Source organism: Stigmatopora nigra, chromosome 11 (assembly GCF_051989575.1).
Source record: "Stigmatopora nigra isolate UIUO_SnigA chromosome 11, RoL_Snig_1.1, whole genome shotgun sequence".
In the NCBI taxonomy this organism is placed as follows: Eukaryota; Metazoa; Chordata; class Actinopteri; order Syngnathiformes; family Syngnathidae; genus Stigmatopora; species Stigmatopora nigra.
Genome location: NC_135518.1, coordinates 12,375,593 through 12,393,432, shown reverse-complemented (window position 1 = coordinate 12,393,432; position 17,840 = coordinate 12,375,593). Strand labels below are relative to the sequence as shown.

General features: G+C 44.4%; 4 protein-coding genes across 6 annotated transcripts; 1 reads left to right on the top strand and 3 right to left on the bottom strand.

The window, feature by feature from the left end:
• Positions 1–44: 44 nt before the first annotated feature.
• lcp1 (lymphocyte cytosolic protein 1 (L-plastin)) lies at positions 45–5,604 on the top strand. Of its 3 annotated transcripts, XM_077728870.1 has the most exons (16): positions 45–190; positions 666–836; positions 1,883–1,958; positions 2,029–2,177; positions 2,246–2,369; positions 2,497–2,629; positions 2,710–2,957; positions 3,016–3,158; positions 3,234–3,329; positions 3,620–3,815; positions 3,895–3,973; positions 4,035–4,149; positions 4,744–4,874; positions 4,938–5,061; positions 5,137–5,261; positions 5,332–5,604. In XM_077728870.1, exons 1-16 carry the CDS (start codon positions 95–97, stop codon positions 5,462–5,464), a joined length of 2,139 nt encoding a protein of 712 aa, XP_077584996.1. In that variant the 5' UTR covers positions 45–94; the 3' UTR covers positions 5,465–5,604. The 3 variants fall into 3 exon arrangements, with proteins under 3 accessions (XP_077584996.1, XP_077584995.1, XP_077584997.1); XM_077728869.1 differs by having other exon boundaries at positions 3,016–3,329; XM_077728871.1 differs by having other exon boundaries at positions 121–242; positions 3,016–3,329.
• On the bottom strand, positions 5,593–8,161 carry cnot11 (CCR4-NOT transcription complex, subunit 11). Its single transcript, XM_077728872.1, has 7 exons — positions 7,412–8,161; positions 6,889–7,053; positions 6,664–6,816; positions 6,378–6,580; positions 6,113–6,315; positions 5,935–6,031; positions 5,593–5,861 (listed from the first exon to the last, which is right to left on the bottom strand). The coding sequence occupies exons 1-7, from the start codon at positions 7,713–7,715 to the stop codon at positions 5,664–5,666; spliced, it is 1,323 nt and encodes a 440-aa protein (XP_077584998.1). The 5' UTR covers positions 7,716–8,161; the 3' UTR covers positions 5,593–5,663.
• A 321-nt stretch (positions 8,162–8,482) lies between these two features.
• Positions 8,483–11,642, bottom strand: LOC144204731 (transmembrane protein 237A-like). Its single transcript, XM_077728873.1, has 11 exons — positions 11,482–11,642; positions 10,698–10,855; positions 10,455–10,574; positions 10,272–10,374; positions 10,047–10,201; positions 9,834–9,957; positions 9,546–9,737; positions 9,392–9,465; positions 8,950–9,037; positions 8,756–8,877; positions 8,483–8,653 (listed from the first exon to the last, which is right to left on the bottom strand). Exons 2-11 carry the CDS (start codon positions 10,759–10,761, stop codon positions 8,586–8,588), a joined length of 1,110 nt encoding a protein of 369 aa, XP_077584999.1. The 5' UTR covers positions 10,762–10,855; positions 11,482–11,642; the 3' UTR covers positions 8,483–8,585.
• A 466-nt stretch (positions 11,643–12,108) lies between these two features.
• Positions 12,109–16,972, bottom strand: LOC144204732 (MAGUK p55 subfamily member 4-like). Its single transcript, XM_077728875.1, has 20 exons — positions 16,929–16,972; positions 16,220–16,373; positions 16,036–16,154; positions 15,902–15,974; positions 15,737–15,825; positions 15,505–15,636; positions 15,340–15,421; positions 15,198–15,283; positions 15,058–15,129; positions 14,786–14,982; positions 14,462–14,538; positions 14,231–14,263; positions 14,099–14,119; positions 13,895–13,933; positions 13,644–13,817; positions 13,439–13,519; positions 13,265–13,358; positions 13,085–13,193; positions 12,878–13,012; positions 12,109–12,812 (listed from the first exon to the last, which is right to left on the bottom strand). The coding sequence occupies exons 2-20, from the start codon at positions 16,233–16,235 to the stop codon at positions 12,627–12,629; spliced, it is 1,815 nt and encodes a 604-aa protein (XP_077585001.1). The 5' UTR covers positions 16,236–16,373; positions 16,929–16,972; the 3' UTR covers positions 12,109–12,626.
• Between the last annotated feature and the right edge of the window lie 868 nt (positions 16,973–17,840).

The following is a 17,840-nucleotide window of genomic DNA, read 5'->3' as shown; positions in this document are numbered from 1 at the left end:
GAGCTAACCCTCGATTTGAGAGCCCAAAGTACATTTCTTTCAAGCTGTGACATCACGGAATCACGTGACTCAGACGCCTCTGTGACAAAATCCCATGATGTCCATGGGCGATGTCATCAGCGTGAGTCCGCCATGTTGCCAGACATCAATCCCCAGCGGCCCAACAGACCCATTTCTTCACGGCTTCCCAGTGAGTTTCACATCGTTTCCTTTTTTGTTTTCATGTGGGTGAAAGACAGCAAGTAAGGATGACCTAAAGAAGATAACTTGATACATGACATAACTTTAATGAGCTATCAAGCTAATAATAATGGAGTGCGTAAAAAAAGCGATACCATGACAACAACATTAGCCTGATTGGAAACCTTGAAGTTGTATTTGTTGAAATTTCTAACCCTAACTCCAAATGTACTCAAAAATCTTGGAATAGTTGTTTATTGTCTTATCTCTAACTTGAAAACTTGCTTTGTAATGCTTCTAAATGCTGAAATTTGAAAGCGAACTGCTTATTTATGCCTTTTTTTAAACTGCTATTGCAAAGCAAAGTTGAATTTTGCAATCTCAATTTGTTCCAATCCTTAATCTGGATTTACTAGTGCTCATATCTAAAAATGAGCACAATGACTTTTCATGTTTTCTTATAATATGTAAAATGTCCTCCTTAGTGTCACCTTGCCCTCCATTGCCTTATAAAGACAAAAGCGGGGCTTGACGCCACAGGCGTGTGTCACTCACTTCCTTCCTACTCGCTGCGACTCCATGATCGGTCGCTCAGACGCCAGCGTGCTGCAGACCGGTCGCCGCCATCCTCCGCTCGTCCTCACCTTCACACTCAGGTGAGCGATGCCACTTGTACACCTTTGCGCCGGCCTCCTGATTGCACCCTGATGTGGGAATCTCGATTTCAAAGACCTATCTTTGATATTTTGAAAGCAATTTTAGAGATTTTATTACCCTACCGTGTCTTGAAATCATGCACTCTGGATTTTCAAACTCAAATCCCAAAACTGAAATACCTAATTGATATTTATGTCATTATTTTAGGCCTGTGAGGCTTAATTAATCCCCATTTAACCTTGTTTGCAAACTAGCTTTCCTAAGCGACTCTTATGTTTATTTGAAAACACGAGTTTGAAGCTCATGTGGCTTGAAAAGCAAATCTGAGGGAGATTTTATTTATGGCAAGAAAGAAGAAGTCAAATGACAGTAAAAGGAAGTTTGAGGTTTCCTGGTATTTTGGCAGCCATGTTGGCCTTCTCAGCCAACGTTGCTGTTTAATGCAATGATGACAAACAGCAAAATGAATGCATAACTACATTTTTCCCATATTCATACCTTTTTTGATCATTTCAAATTGTGTATGGCATATAACAACTTTTGCACGGTATATTTTTTAGTAAGTTTTTGTGAAACTGATATGGTTTCATCCATTTTGGCTCTAATCTTGATCATCTCAGTCACTAATAGAAAACATATCGTCAACTGCTAATATTATCATGCCTTAAGCATGATTCCCCACAAATGCGCCTTTCCACTATATACATATAGTGTGTCAGCAAGCAATGTACCCAGACAGTCAAGCTGTCAGCATCATAGCTCACAATGAAAAGGACCACCCCCCCCCCCCCCCCCCACCACCCACTTTGAACAAAATTTTCTGCTTTTAACTAAGTAAATATATGCCATGTTGCATTTGTAGGCTTTTTTTATCATTACATTTTGGATAAAACTTCCCTGCTATCAAATAGGTGAGTATCAGAAAGGAAGTGTAGGATGTGAAGCAGGAAGTAAAGAACCAGCATTTGCATCAGAGTACGAAACCACTAGTTCCTCTTCTGTCTTGTTTTTTTTTTTTTTTATACATCTCGTTCATCTCTCACAGAAAACCGTCATGGCCGACACGTCAAGCATCGCCCCGGAGGAGCTGGACGACCTAAAAGAAGCCTTCGCCAAGATCGGTGAGAATGGTCGCCAGGTTTTTGTTCCCGTGCGTGGACCCACTTTTTTATCCTTTGTTTTTTTTCCCAGACATTGACGGCAATGGCTTCATTAGCAAAGGAGAACTCACCGAGCTATTCCGGGCCGCCAACCTGGCCCTGCCGGGTTTCAGGGTCCGAGAAATTATCGAGGAGATGACCAGCACCAGCGAGAAGCTCAGCTTCCAGCAGTTCACTGAGGTCGGTCTGGCCCCACCCCCCTTAAAAAAATAATATCAAGTCGTCAAATCATGTTCTTTTCTTCTCAGATCGTTAAAGGCCTGAAGAGCACCGAGGTGGGCAAGACCTTCCGGAAGGCCATCAACAAGAAGGAGGGGATCCGGAATGTGGCCGGAACCTCGGAACAGGCCGGCACGCAGCACTCGTACTCGGGTAAGAAATCCGCTGGAGAGGAAGAACTGATTTACCATTTTTTTTTCTTTTGCAAATCCATAGTTGATGATTGCAAAGAAACAACATGGCTCCTTTGAATAAAACATTTTTTGTTTACATCCCCCAGAGGAGGAGAAGGTAGCTTTTGTCAATTGGATTAACAAAGCTCTGGAAAAAGACCCCGACTGCAACCATGTCCTGCCCGCCGACCCGGACACGGACGAGCTTTTCACAGCCGTGGGAGACGGAATCATTCTCTGGTAGCGGGAAATCAAACGAGCGGTCGCCCCGCCGCAAATGACCATTCCCCATTGTAAGCCGCGTGCGTCTCTATCGTCAGCAAGATGATCAACCTGTCGGTGGAAGACACCATCGACGAGCGCACCATCAACAAGAAGAAGCTGACCCCCTTCACCATCCAAGAGAACCTCAACCTGGCCCTCAACTCGGCCTCGGCCATCGGGTGCCACGTGGTCAATATCGGCGCCGAGGACTTGAAGGAAGGACGGCAGCATCTGGTTCTCGGCTTGCTCTGGCAGATCATCAAGATCGGATTGTTCGCCGATATCGAACTCAGCCGGAACGAAGGTACGTCAACTCTCGCCATGATGGAGCAGGATGGATTTGATGGACTTGATGTCTGCAGCTCTGATCGCTCTGCTGAGAGATGGAGAAAGTCTGGAGGACTTGATGAAGCTGTCCCCGGAGGAGCTGCTGCTACGATGGGCCAACTTTCACCTAGAAGGCGCTAAAGTCCCCAAGATTAACAATTTTAGCTCCGATATTAAGGTAGTTTTCGTCGCTAATCTCCATGTTATGCTAGGAGGCAAGACAGTGATTGACACTTGCGTTTCTTGTGTTCAGGACTCCAGGGCGTACTTCAACCTTCTGCATCAGGTGGCGCCAAAAGGAAACGACCCCCTCGGACCTCCTATCAAAATCGACATGACCGGAATCCAGGTGAGGCTTGTTCAAAACCGTCTTTAGAATCAACCACAAGTGTCAAAGTGGCGGTCTGGGGGCCAAATCTGACCCACTGCATCACTTTGTGTGGCCAGGGAAAGTCGATCATGAGTGCCAACTTTCTGTTTTAGGATCAAATTCAAATGAAGAGTATAGATGTGTATTACAAAAGCTAAAATGAAGATTGTTTTAGATCTATAAAAAATGAATATTCAGGGCTGTCAATCCAGTTCTTTTAATCCATTTATTAAAAAAATATATAAATATTATATGTAAAATGGTTCCAGGAGAAAGACGAAACCATGCGGGCCGAGTTGATGCTGGAGCAGGCGGACAAACTGGGCTGCCGCCAGTTTGTGACGGCCACCGATGTGGTTCGCGGGAACCCCAAACTCAACTTGGCCTTCGTGGCCAACCTTTTCCACAAGTACCCCGCCCTAAAGAAACCCGACAACCAGGACATTGACTGGGGCTCCATCGAAGGTGGCATAATGACCAGCCTCCTTGGCTCGACAATATAGTCGACCTGGCCCGAACCTTTTCTTTTATACCCTTTCTCCAGGAGAAACCAGAGAAGAACGCACTTTCCGAAACTGGATCAACTCCTTGGGGGTGCACCCTCGTGTCAATCATCTCTATGCGTAAGTATTTGGGGGGATTATTTTCCTGGACCACCGTATTTTCACAGCCTGTGCATTGCAGCGACCTCGCCGACGCGTTGGCCATCTTCCAGCTCTACGAGAAGATCAAAATTCCAGTGGACTGGGAGCGCGTCAACAAGCCGCCGTACCCCAAACTGGGTAGCAACATGAAAAAGGTGAAGCCACGCCCCTGGAAATTGAACTTGATTTCATCAAGTATTGGGGAAATTACCTTAACTGACTTAATACCAATACTTTATACGCAGTTTCTGGATTTAATGACAATTTGGCTTTTGTTGTTGATAATGATGACAAAGACTATGTCTGTTTATTAACACTATTATTAGTATTAGTATGTTAGTATTATTATGTTAGTATTAGTATGTTAGTATTAGTATGTTAGTATTAGTATGTTAGTATTAGTATGTTAGTATTAGTATGTTAGTATTAGTATGTTAGTATTAGTATGTTAGTATTAGTATGTTAGTATTAGTATGTTAGTATTAGTATGTTAGTATTAGTATGTTAGTATTAGTATGTTAGTATTAGTTTGTATTAGTATTAGTATGTTAGTATTAGTATGTTAGTATTAGTATGTTAGTATTAGTATGTTAGTATTAGTATGTTAGTATTAGTATGTTAGTATTAGTATGTTAGTATTAGTATGTTAGTATTAGAATGTTAGTATTAGTATGTTAGTATTAGTATGTTAGTATTAGTATGTTAGTATTAGTTTGTATTAGTATTAGTATACACTTCTTCCCTTCAAGCTGGAGAATTGCAACTACGCAGTGGAGCTAGGCAAGAAGGCCAAATTCTCACTGGTGGGCATCGGTGGCCACGATCTGCACGCCGGGAATCGAACCCTCACACTGGCTCTGCTGTGGCAGCTCATGAGGAGGTAGCCCACCGACCCCTGAAAGCCGCTTTGGGAACTTAATTTTTTTCCTTGCCCGCCTGGCAGGTACACGCTGAACATCCTGGAGGACCTTGGCGACGGGCAGAAAGTCAACGACGACACCATTGTATCGTGGACCAATCAGAAGCTGGCGGGAGCCAAGAAGACTTCCTGCATCTCCAGTTTTAAAGTAAGCCCGCTTTTTGTGTACTTTTCTTTTGCGGCTCATCCAGTGGAGTCGTAAGCCTGCCTGTTTTGGCTTTAGGACCCCTCCATCAGCAGCAGTATGCCCGTCCTGGACCTGATCGACGCCGTCCAGCCCGGATCCATCCGTTACGACCTCCTTAAGAGAAACCAGTTGGGGCCTGAAGATAAATTCAATAATGCCAAGTAGGAACTTTTTCTAGGACAACTGTTTTTTTTAAATTCTACAACAGCCAATTTTAACGATTATTCACAGGTACGCCATCTCAACGGCGAGGAAAGTTGGCGCCCGCGTGTACGCCATTCCCGAGGACTTAGTGGAGGTCAAACCCAAGATGGTGATGACCGTTTTCGCCTGCCTGATGGCGCGCGCCATTAAGCGGGCATAATGCCACATCTCTGATGATGTCATAACACCGATGTCATATTGGCCCAAAACACGTTGGGTGGACCAGAGGACTAAACACCGTTTTATTTTCTTTCTTTTTTTTTTAAATCAAAATAAAAAAACTGATGATTTAACAATGGACGCATCAAGCCACGTTTTTATTTTTTTCCCCCTCATATAATACAGAAGCTATTGGACAGTTATTTGGCGGTCTTGGCGTCGGGGGGGGCGTCGCCGGTGTCCAGACTTTTGAGGAGGCGGAAGAGTCCGGCCGCCTCGCGTATCCGACTGAACTCGATGCAAAAGGCTTGAACCTCGATGAACAGATCCTGAACGTTGATGATCTTGTTGCGGATGAGCGACTGCAGGAAGACGCACACCAGACGCACCAAGCGGTTCTGCGCCACGGTGGAAAGAGAGCGCACGTTAGACTCCGCCTATGGGCTCCACCGGCATGAGCGCTTGTCCTACCTGCATATATTTGTCTTTGATTTGCTCACAGGTGGAAATGCAGTTGGAAATGTAAAGATGGATGAACTCTGGAGGCAAGTCCACGGCTGTTGTCAACCTAAAAGGCAAAAAAAATATTTTTGAACAGGCAGAAATTCTTGTCAGCCATTTTCCTCCAAAGACGGCGGCTTTGGCATACCTGTTGACGACCTCCATGGAGTGGAGTGACATGTCCATGTTGACGAGCACGGAAAAGTACTCGGTGATCTGACTGCTCTGCATGAGCTTGAGGAGCATCTCGATGGCCACCAGGGGGTTGTTCTCCACCAGGTCGGGCAGCTTAGCCGGACTCAACCCAATGTGGTACACTAGCTTGGGGTCCTTCTCCAGCTCGCACAGCAACTAAACAGACGCCATTATTGGACTCGATGACATCCCAGATGGCGACCGGCGTTTTTCCCCACCTGCGACTGCTGCTGTGCCGACAACGGACTCTTGAAGGCCTTGGCCATGACCCGCTTGACCTCCAGGCCGGTGCTGTTCTTCACGCACATGGAGCGGTCCCAGCGCACGCGGTGGGCCGGCTCGGTGGGGTTGAGCCACGCCAACTCGTCCTCGCAGGCGTGCAGCGGAGGAGGCGGGCGGATCAACTCGGGACGGAAGTGACCTGCACAGTGGAAACATTTTGTCGTGCCTGTTGTGAATTAGCGCTCGACCCCAGGTGCGGTTACTGTTATTAGTGGTACGCACTCTCCAGAGGCGGACGCGGGCCAGTGACCAGCGACTCGATGATCTGATTGGCCACGGAGCTGTCGAAGCCCGAGTTGGACGAGTCCGGGTCGGGGTCGTCCAGCACGCTGGGGAAGCACGCCCTGCTCTGTGTGGGAAGTTCCGACTGACGTTCTTCTCGGGGAGGAGAGAAAAAAAATATTAGCCGTCAGGAAGTTACGTGGAGAATGAAAACCTGGTCTTTACCGGCCAGGGCCAGCTGCAGGCCGCTGATGTCGACCGTCTGCGGCGTGCCGCTGACGTCCATGCATGACACCTGGCGGGGCGTCTTCTTGAACAAGTCTCGGGGTGGCGCCAACATCAGCTGCGACAGGAAGAACTTCTCCGGCTGCGTGATGGGCGGCAGGAAACCTGATAACGAGGTATGGAGGCTCAGAAAAATGATAACAACAATAAATAATACGACCAAAACAAAATATGTTCTTCCTCCGGCCAAGACACGCCCCCAATTTATCACTAGTAGACATCCAATCAATTTGAAGTTGAAGGAGGCAAACAAATGAACATTTGTTCCCTCCAACTTTTTATGAATTGGACGTCTAAAACTGTCAATGTCAATTAATAATTAATAAAACTAAAGTTTTCATTTCTCTGACCAATTAGTTCATCGCTCCCATTTAATTTCTCCAACTTTAAATAGATTATACGTCAATTTCAGCCATTTTTGGTGTATTTTCTCATTTCTCAAAGCATAACTAATTAGACTGACCTGAGAGCAGCTTTTCGGGCTCCGGGTTGAGCAGGTGCGCGAAAACAGCTGCGAATGGATTGGCGGCCAGTGGCTCGGTGCGGTACATTTCCCACAGCAAATAGACCGCCGTGAGTCGCTGCGCCGAGCTAGGCAGAAGGTCGGGCTGCTGCAGGAGCATGACGAGAACCGAACCTGCACGGAAATGGTCCGCCTTGCCGAAAAAGTGATGGAAGTGCGCCGACAGAGCCTCGAAAGTGTTGCCACAAGCCTCCTCCGAGATGATGCCCAGCAGGTTAGACAACTCTTTCGGCGCCAGCGTCATGGTGCACTTTGTTTTTTTATGTTTATGTTTATATATCTACTTAAACGCGGCGCTATATTGCACTTTTGGCATATTTACATGAGAAAAAGTCAACTAGTTGAGCCAGTGGCTCCTTCTCAGAGTAGGCTAGCTAGCTAGCAAGCTGCGAGTTAGCTCTGCCCTGCTAACCGACAGAAAACGCTGAAGCCATGGCAAAAAGAAAAGCCATCCCGCTGGTCAACTTTCGAGTCCGGAAAGTAGTCCCTCAAAAGTCTAGCGGACCCGTAAACAGAAGTTAATTCATGCTAGCGGTCGTCGTATTTCGAAAGAACGTCGGGGAAATCCAGCGAGGTTGTACTTTTTCAATTAGCATTTGACTGTTTCGTTTCGAGAAGGGAATCACGGGACGTGTAGTTCAAACGTAATGGCGAATCAGCAGCGCCATTTTCGACAGGGGCATCATGAGTGACGTAGTCTGATTTCCTTGCCCGAAAAAAAGAACGACGCTTTTAAAATTGTATTTTTGCAAAGTGTAAATAACACGCGACGAATGTTGGTCGACTTCAGAAACGCACAAGGATGTTTGGACGTACTTTTGACGGTTATTAAGTCCGCCGTTTCAAATGTTATTTATGACGCGCATGCGCAATTGAGATGAACTGTCAAAACATCAGTCATTGATTGATTGATTGTCTGATTGTATGAAGACAGAAAGATTAAACAGACGATCAATAGTTTGCTCTCTTTTCCTTTAGTTTTGCCCCCATTATTTTGAAAGCACAATACAGTTAGGTCTAAGGCACTACTTTATTTTCATGTCAACAAAACCACAAATATGTAAAAGACATTGTACAAAAATAGTTGAAAATACAGTGATTTTTAGACAGGATTTCAGGCTGGAAGTTCCAAGTTCTCATCGCTTCTGGGAAAGCTTTCAACTTCCATGGACATCAAAAACTCTGCAAAAAAATGTTTATAATCTTTTTGACTTGGCCTCTTTTATATATTGGTTACAAATCTAGCATCGATGGTCGATAACAACAAAGTTAACGCTATGTTACCTTCTGTGTAGTCGAGATCTGGCCGTGTGGAGATGACGGCCCAGGCCAGGCCCACCAGCAATGCCACCACCAGGTTGACCACAATCCATGGTCGCAAGATCTGCTCCTCAGAACCAGGAGGCCTGGGTGAGTTGGATTATAAACTGAATGGTAAAATACTGGTAAAATTCGTTTTTTTTTTGTTCCATTCTTACCACAAAGTCTCATTAGCGGTGGGATACAGGTGGATGCGATCGCTAGTCATCTGTTGACTTAGGGACAGGATCAATGCTATAAAATACACTGTAAAGACAAAAACGATACATTATAATACTGTATTTCTTATCATTGGTGACAAAAGAGTAACATATGCACATAGAAATGTACATTTCTTATTTAAATATATTAATAGATTAAAAAGTTAAATACAGCTATACATAAAAATGATGACTATTTACTGACCATTTAAAAAAAACTACCTCAATATAAACAAAAACTATTAGCCTAAGTGCTAGCGAGCTAAAACACGAATGGTTCAAACCATGAAAACCTAAAAAAAAAGGAACTTGGAATTAGTCTATTGTCTATCAACATCAATAGTACGCTTTGTGAATGAAAACAAACATTATTTTGCTCATCTTTAGCCTTTGAACTTACAGAACGAGGCGAGCGCGGCGGGATCCAACGTGATGAAGCCCCTCAACGCCATTGAGGCCTTGGCCAGGTTGACCCTGCGCTCCAAGAAACAGCCACAAATCAAATTGAAGGTGAGGCCCCAGCCCGCAAAAGGCCCAAAATATATAGGACATACCGGTCGAAGGCGGACACGGTGCTGATGGCGAGCAGCAGGTAGAGCAACGACTGCGCACTGTAGGCCAGCGCGTTGTACTGCCGCAGCAGGTTAGACAGCGTGGACATTTGCTCGCCAGCTAGCACGTACACCACGCTCACGTTCCACACGGCGTAGCCCGACAGGAATCCGTGGCAGAACAGACCGAGGACCCTGCGAGCGTAGAAGTCGTTTCGTGGCTATTGACAGCGCTAGTCTGTTTAAAGTGGGACTTTTCACGGGCCTCGGCCAATCATACGCTTTGTACACCTGAAGCTGCTGTGGACTTTGACAGCGATGTCTCTGGTGGTCCACGACATCTGTCTCGGCTCCAAGTAGTCTTCCGCCTGGTCCAAATGGCGTAGATGCTCCACCCGCTCGGCCTGGAAGCGCCCTAAACACACATTTGGATGATATATTAGCGTTAATGGTTTGTTTACTGACTAACTAACCAATACTTGACATCCAGCTGTTTAAACTTACTGTTTCTTTCTACAAAGACCCTCCCCACGGGTTGACTTTGGCCTTGGGGGGCCGAGAACAAGGAATGCTGGGGGATAGGCGAAGGGGCGTCGGCCACAAAGTCGTCATTCCCAGCCCCGAGGTCGTTGTTGTGATGTTCCGTGGACTTGGTCTTCCTACAGAAGATGACAACACAACAACTGTGTCTAAATGGGTTGCCATAAATTAAAGTGCTTGTGTTCCAACCTTTTCTTTTTGTTTTTTTTGCTCACTGCAACCGCAGCTTCCTCGTCTTCACCCGCGGCTTCTGTCGGGTTCCCGTTTGGCGTGTCGATATGGTCCACCTGGTCTGAAAAAATACAAATAAAAATAGGAATGACAATTGTTGTCTATGAGGTGTATGAACTAAAAGCTGAGTGGGTAGCTAACCAATAGTGTGCATTCTCTTCTTTTTCTTCTTCTTCTGTGGTGCTGCATCTAGGAAGTCTGGCGTGGATGCTTCTCTGCCCTGATTAGTCAAGTCTTCATTTTCCAGGTCAACACAAACTCCTGGGTAGGAAAACTTCATTTCATATATTTAGCCTTATTGGTACTAGCCCGAGAAGTACTCGTATGATTAAAAGTAGCAGAACAAGTAGTATATTGGTACTAGCAGTTGGCACTAAATTTCACCTTCTCCATCGCCATCGTTGATTTCCTTCCGGGTCTTCCTCTTCCTGCCCTTGGCCGTTGGCATGGCGACCACTCTGACAACCAGTGATTCGGGTCAGTCAATTAGTGCCAACCGCTCGCTGTGATTGGATTAGTCTGACCGATCACCTGCTGTTAAGCTAACAGCAAAAGTTGTAACTTGGTCAGGTCACATTTAATTAAAACACATAAAGGTTACTGAAAAACATTTTCTAAACTTATATAACCATTTACTAGTTGACCGCTATACTACATTAACATTATAGTTATAAATAATTATACCAGATGTATGTCTACAACTGTAATGATGCTATGCATATTAAGACTGTAACAGCTATACCACGAGTAGTACTACAATCCCAATGCTGCATTTTATTTGATTCTGTTGTATTCTATTCTATTTCACCCATTACCATTGGTACTCATGCACCCCCCACGTCTCCTATTATCACTGTCAATGCTACATCTACTACAGTTACATGTAAAACTTATAGTAATCATCCTATATTGCAAATAATACCAGTACTGCACACCATTACTAATATGCAACCAAATACTAAATGAAGGTAAGTTTATTACTACAACTTGTGGTTCTATTATGCTACTTGCATTACTACAGGTGCAAGTCCAAACTCTATTGCTACATTTGCTCTTGTTATTGTTAAGCAACAATCAATTCAACTATGCTATAATATTAGTACATAGTTAGCAGTGTATTTTGTACTTGCTGTTGGCAAAAATCTCATCCTAAATCAACATCACTCACCTGTGCGGGAAGCTCGTCTTCACGGTGGCGACGTGGACGCCGGCGTGACTGACAGGTGGACATATGCTAACCCTTGGCGAGAGCTTTGTGATGATGTCATTAGCCAAGTATTCACCAACGCTAATCTGAGTTGGTAGGAGGCCTCACAAATGTATGCTAGCAAAAGCTCCTTGGTAATGATACAAATCACCTCAGATTATAAACGAATCCTAATAATAACATTAAAAAGGAGTCAAACTAAACGGATGACAAAAGCATGTAATAAAACAAGTATATTAAGAAAAAGGCTAGCTTCCATTTTCTCTAAACAGCATATATGTAACAAAAAAACAGATAACTATCCAGTAATTTCAAAAATATATGGTATATATAACTGAATATATGACATGTGGAAATAAATGTCTACAAAACCATGATGAATATGTTCCCAAAAGGGTGCCGGTACCTAGTAAATCCTGTTTGCGCTGATTAGCTCCACGTAGCGGATTAGCAGTGACGGAGAGCAAGGTGTTTTTGTTCGATACGTATGTAGGTCGATCAGTCAGTAGCGAGATAAATACGTGTGAAAGTCATTAGGTTTTTTTTTTAAGATGCTTTTGAGTTCAATGTTGAATGCATTCAGAAATATTAAGACGCTGAAATAAAACTTCTTTATTGCTGTAAACACTTGCTTGTGTTTGAAATGAAAGAGCAAAATGTGTGTTTTCATTCAAATTTCAGGTTTCATTGTACTTTACATTCAGATGAAATCTCAAGGATTTTATCAAATAAGTCGTTTATAGTTTCTAGATAGCTTGGCAAGCAGCTGCTCTCAGATTGGTCGGTTCATCGTAGGTAAGTCGGACGCTAACTAGATACGTACTTAAGTATAGGCTCCAGTAAGTTTAGGTCAGTGGGTAGATGTTAATCTTACATATTATTGGCATCAATGGTGGCTTGTTTACAAAATATCAAATGGTTAGCATGTATAGTAGCTAGTTAGGTATGTACAAGTAGGTAAGTTGCTAGCTTGGCAGTGTTGATCAGTAAGTAGTTGTATGGTCACATGCATTTGACAGGTGGTGCTAGCCGCTATTGTCCTCAAAATGAGTCGTTAGCATTTCCCCGATGGCTTCCCCTGAGGCGAGTCCATGTTTAGCACATGGCTAGTCCTGAGTTCGGGTCCAGCTGGCAGGGATCCAGGTAGCTTCCTCCTGTGCCCGCCAAACAGCAGCATGTAGCTTAGCGCAGGTATCGGTGAGTTGCTCATTGATGAGCACCTCATCGAATAAATGCTTGTACTTCAGCTCCATTTGGCGAGACGTCTCTGCCAAGTCCGCCAGGTCCTGCATCTGGAGTACGAAACCGTGTTTAGTTGCGGGAGCTAGCCAATGTTTTGAAGGGTGTATTTTCTTACGGTGAGGTTTTTGTTGTTTCGGTAACTGCAAATGACTCTTGCATCTCCTCGGCTCTGGGCCAGTTTGTCCAAGCTAGGAGCTTTGATGAAGATCACGTATGGTTTGTACTTCCTGGTCCTCACGGAAGCAAGGTTCTACGGTAGAAAATAAGGCACTATCTGTAAAATGTGTAGAGGTATCAGTAAGGCTAGGGTATGTATTCCTACATGTGGCTCGATGTCAATAATGCACACATGTCCCGCTTTGATGACCTCATTGATGGCGTCGAAGCTGGTGCCGTACTTCTGACCCACGTAGTCCCCATGTTCCACGAACCTGAGAACCCAGATTTACATGTGGATTTCAGGTCAACTGCACTTAAAAGTTCAGTTTTAAGAGAATCTCACCTGTTGCTGCACACCATGTATTCAAAGAGTTCTTTGTTTACAAAGTGATACTCTCTTCCCGTCTGCTCCCATGCTCTGATTGGCCGGGTAGTGTCTGTGGGAGCCAATCACAATGAACAGTTCTGAGAGATCGATTGGTTTTTGTTTGGTAGGCAGGAGGAAGGGGTGGCATACGTGGTACAGGTCCCTGAAAAGTGTCCGGGTTGAGTTTGATGAGGTTCTGTCTCAGTTCATTGATACATACTCCTGGCGTACCTGTACGACAATGCGCCATTTTGACACAAAAAGACCGACTGGTTACAAATGTTAGTCAAATAGAATTTTCTTAAAGACTTAACCTCATTAACCAGCAGACCGAGTGACTGATTGATGACCTGACCTATAAGGATCATAAGGCGGTGGCGTTCCTGAGGGCCTCGTCGGTAGAGGACCACTTCTTCGTAGGGCGTGGCAGGAGGGCAGGAGGCACTAACGCTACCGCTGGATTGACGGCGCTTCTTGGACAACGACCTCCTCAATAGACAGAAACTGCGACGGAAACCCGCTGAGGAGACTGCGACATTGACCCCATGTCATTTAGAAATTAATCCACGATAGGTATCACACCGTATTTCTTTGGAGTTATCTTACCCAGATACAGCCATTCGGGTATATCCGATGATTCAGGCTCTGAAAACATGACAACGCATAACATGCGTCCGACTTAGAACTAGCACACTGCAATGCTAACTTGATAACCAACCAAATAAATCAGTGACCATTCCAATGGACTAACTTTGATTGAACTAACTACATTATCTAAAGTAACTGACTGCCAGATGGAGACTCACCTACCAAAACATGTTTCTTCCTGATCTGTTGGACCAAACAAACACAACAGCCATTTTGTATTGAATTCTACAAAACATGGTTTCCAGCCATGAACAGTATACAAAATAGATAAAGTATTTTCAAAGTACACGTTACCTAAAGTTCCTTTATCTTGAGGTTCCTGCTCTTCTGAAATGGAAGAAATTGAGTGTACATAAATATCATAGTCATTGTATATCATAGTGCAATGTAATTGGTTGCACAGTATTTGATTGGATTGGTTTTGTGTTCTGAAACATGTTTTTTGTTGAATTTCACGGGGTGATTGAGTCGGAAGACTGTCTCTCTGATCTGGTAACCTTGGCGAAGTTGCAACATGGTCCTCACCTGCTTTACAGCCTTCTTCAACACGCTCGTCTTTGTCAAGTTTGTCTTCTACGCAATCCTTGGGCTCCATCTGCTTACTGATGACATCATCACAAATAAAACATGTCCATAAAATTGGGTAGTATTTGAGCAAATAATGTACGTTATTATGTACATACTAGGCTCCCTTATAGGTCTGTAGTATAGGCCAACATTGAAATCTAACTAGTAATTAGTTGGTTCGTCAGTCAGTTTAGGGTTCGTTAATTGGTCAAAGGACTGCTGTTAAGTCAGGTATGAAGATAGTAGGTCAACTAGCTCGTTTGCTAATCGAGGTTTCGTTACCCCCTGAACGTGGCGGGAGACGGAATCAATCCGGCAAAGGAGGTTGTACTGGTGATCTTCCTGGCTTGCCACCAGTGTTGATCCGATTGCTCCAAGACCTCCAGGATGTCCCCCCTACTGAAGATAACTCCCACATCGGGGCATGGGATGCACGGATCTTGTTGCGGGCAATAATCCAACAAAGCCCTCATGTAGACCTGGCACAACAGAAGGAGACTCTCAGCAAAGGTCGCCCACCATTGTTCTCGGCTGCCCTCCCGAAGGTTCCTCACTGGTTTTTCGATGCCGCACAGCTGGGACACATTTGGAAATACTTTGAGCTGGATGGCGCCCTCCGACTTCATCTGGGTACACAAACAAACACGGAAGAAATGGAGGACAGATAGTGACAGTCAAATACTGGCAGACCAACCAGGATCTGGATGACCTGTTCTGGTTCCATCCCCAGTAGGGGCTTCCCGTCCACCTCTGCCAGAAGATCTCCAGCATGAAGAAGACCTGAAATGGAGAACTTGTTCCTGGGTGTCTTAAAATATGGCGTCACCAAGGCGCACCGCTTCGGTCGGCAAGTCCTCCACGAATCACCCTGGCGATCATGATCTCTCCTGACTCCTTGTCTTTTCTTATGGTGGCCCCCTAACGTACACACAAAGACCTATGAAGTTGAGGACAACTTTTGCACCTCTGTCCATTCTTGGGTCATTGGGATTCATCCTGACCAGAGGTTGTTCGTGTTTGTCCAGCAAAACGATCCTCACGGCTTCCAAGTCTTCCAACAACTCATCCGGTATGGGTGCCAAGACGGGGTCGAAGTCCGCCTGGGCAACCGTGTCATGACACGACAGCAGTGCCTGTTGGAAAGACCAATGGACATGGAATGGATATCTTTATCGTTCTCAGAACAAGTACAAGCTAAGGCATTCTAGGCCATGACACTTGGACCTGCAGGACCTTCATGTGAGGAGAGCCGAGGATCAGATGAAGTTCTTCGGCCTCGGCGGAAGCTTGGGGCCCCATCTGCAGAAGACTCCGGACCTCCACTGCAACACCACACCATGCATTTTGTCAGTCGCCACGCTCTTCAAGTGGTGTAACAATTGTTGGTGGCAACCTCACGTGAGAGTCCCGAAGCCTCAGGCAACGAAGGACCAGGCCGTAGTCCCCGAAACTTCAACAAACCTTCGTAAATCTGCAGGTAAACAGAAGATGATGTCCTTGCTCTACCGATTGCCTGTTTATGGGAACGCTACCTGAAGTAAGGCACGTAGCCACGGAGAACCGAGGATCCGGTGGAGGTGCGTGGTCATCACGTTTCTACTGACGGCCTCGCTTGCTTCTTCAACCACCGTCGACAACACCCCCATCAAGCCTGGGTGCAAAAGGCCTCAAACCAGTGCGAAAAATTCACATTGTTTGCCAATGCGTCTTTCTTACCGTTGGTGTGCGTCATGGTGATGGTTATTTTACAGCCGGGGAATAAAGCATGTCTTTTTGCCTTCGCTAGGGGGCACTAAAGGACAGAAGTGGAGACCTTAAAGTGGCGGCGTGCCAGCTTGAGCTTTCTTTTCTTAGTGCTTCCAAGAACAAGCTGACGTGAAAAAAAGGGTCTTGAAACTTTGAATTCAGATAATGGCATGCATCATTTCTTTCAAAATAAAAGTGGGGAGATTGCAATGATTATTTATTATTATTATTATTATTTATTGATTATGTATCTGTTCTTTTGTTTGTTGTTATTTTTGTACTTCCCTACTATTTTTTTTTTACTATTTGTTACTTATTGACTGATTATTTACTGTTATTATTTCTTGTCTTTTTTGTTGTTGTTATTTGTGATGAACATTTAAATCTCATTGTACTTGTATAATGACAATAAAAACATTCAATTCAGTCAATTGATTTGGAAAATTATAAGTCACATGACGTAACGGGTAGTTGTCTTTTCATTTAGCTAAATATATAAAATAATACGAAATAAAAAAATACAGTGTTTATGTTTGTTTAAGTCCTCATTAAGACCTATATGCTATTTAGTATACAGATTTTTTTTGTTTTTAACAATGCCAACTCAATAGTTAGCATGCTAGGTTAGCATTGAGCTAAAGGTAGCCGCTAAGCAGGTTGGGAAAAAGTTTCAACTCACCTTTGGTCGCTGGCGCTGATGTTTGTGCTCTCTCACTCTCGTTGACTGGCTTCAAATGGAAAAACTAATCCGTAAAAGCTCTTTAAACTCGCCCACACGCTCTCACACTAACACGTCTTGTAATTCGAAACAAATGCCACCAAAGGGTGATGTTGCATCTTGCATAGAGTTAGAGAATATATTTTAAAACATACTCCACTAGTAAAAAAATATTTGTGTTTTTTATGTACATTATTTATGTATTTGTTTCTTAACAATCTTTTAACGTAAATGTCTTTAATTTGAGCAAGAATGTCTGCATTTTTACACCGGCCTCCATTTTGGTCCGAGCCAAATCTCCCCAGCGTCCGACTGCATTCCCGTTTTATGTTTATCATTTTTTTAGTTAACGAGCGCACCAGGGAAATAAGCGTGTACCATAAAGGACGTACGTATGCTATAACATAAGAGGTGGACGCGGGCACCAAGCTCATTTAACATAACGACTTTGTTGCAAAGGCGACGCGTTTAAGATTACGTGCCCCCCCCCCCCCCCCCCAAAAAATAGACGTTTGAGCATTTGCCATCTTCTTCACTAGCGAGGAAAAAGTAGAACATAAAATCCATATTGGTATTAAGAAGAGCCAGACGAAGTGGCTCGGGCATCCGGATGGAATGCTGGGTGAAGTCTTCTGGGTATGTCCTGCCATTAGGACAACTCAGGACATGTTGGGGGTACTTCCAGACTGACATGGGAATATGTGGGTGTTGTTACCCAGAAAAGTTGAGGCGAAGTGGTTCGGGTAGGAGTCATAGTCTCAGTTTCCCTGCTTTCGTATTCATATTTCATATTTCCCGGAGTCTTATACTTGAATTTTGAATGTGTTGTTAATTAAAATGTGCTTTTGGTAATCACCAGGTGGCGCTGTAGAG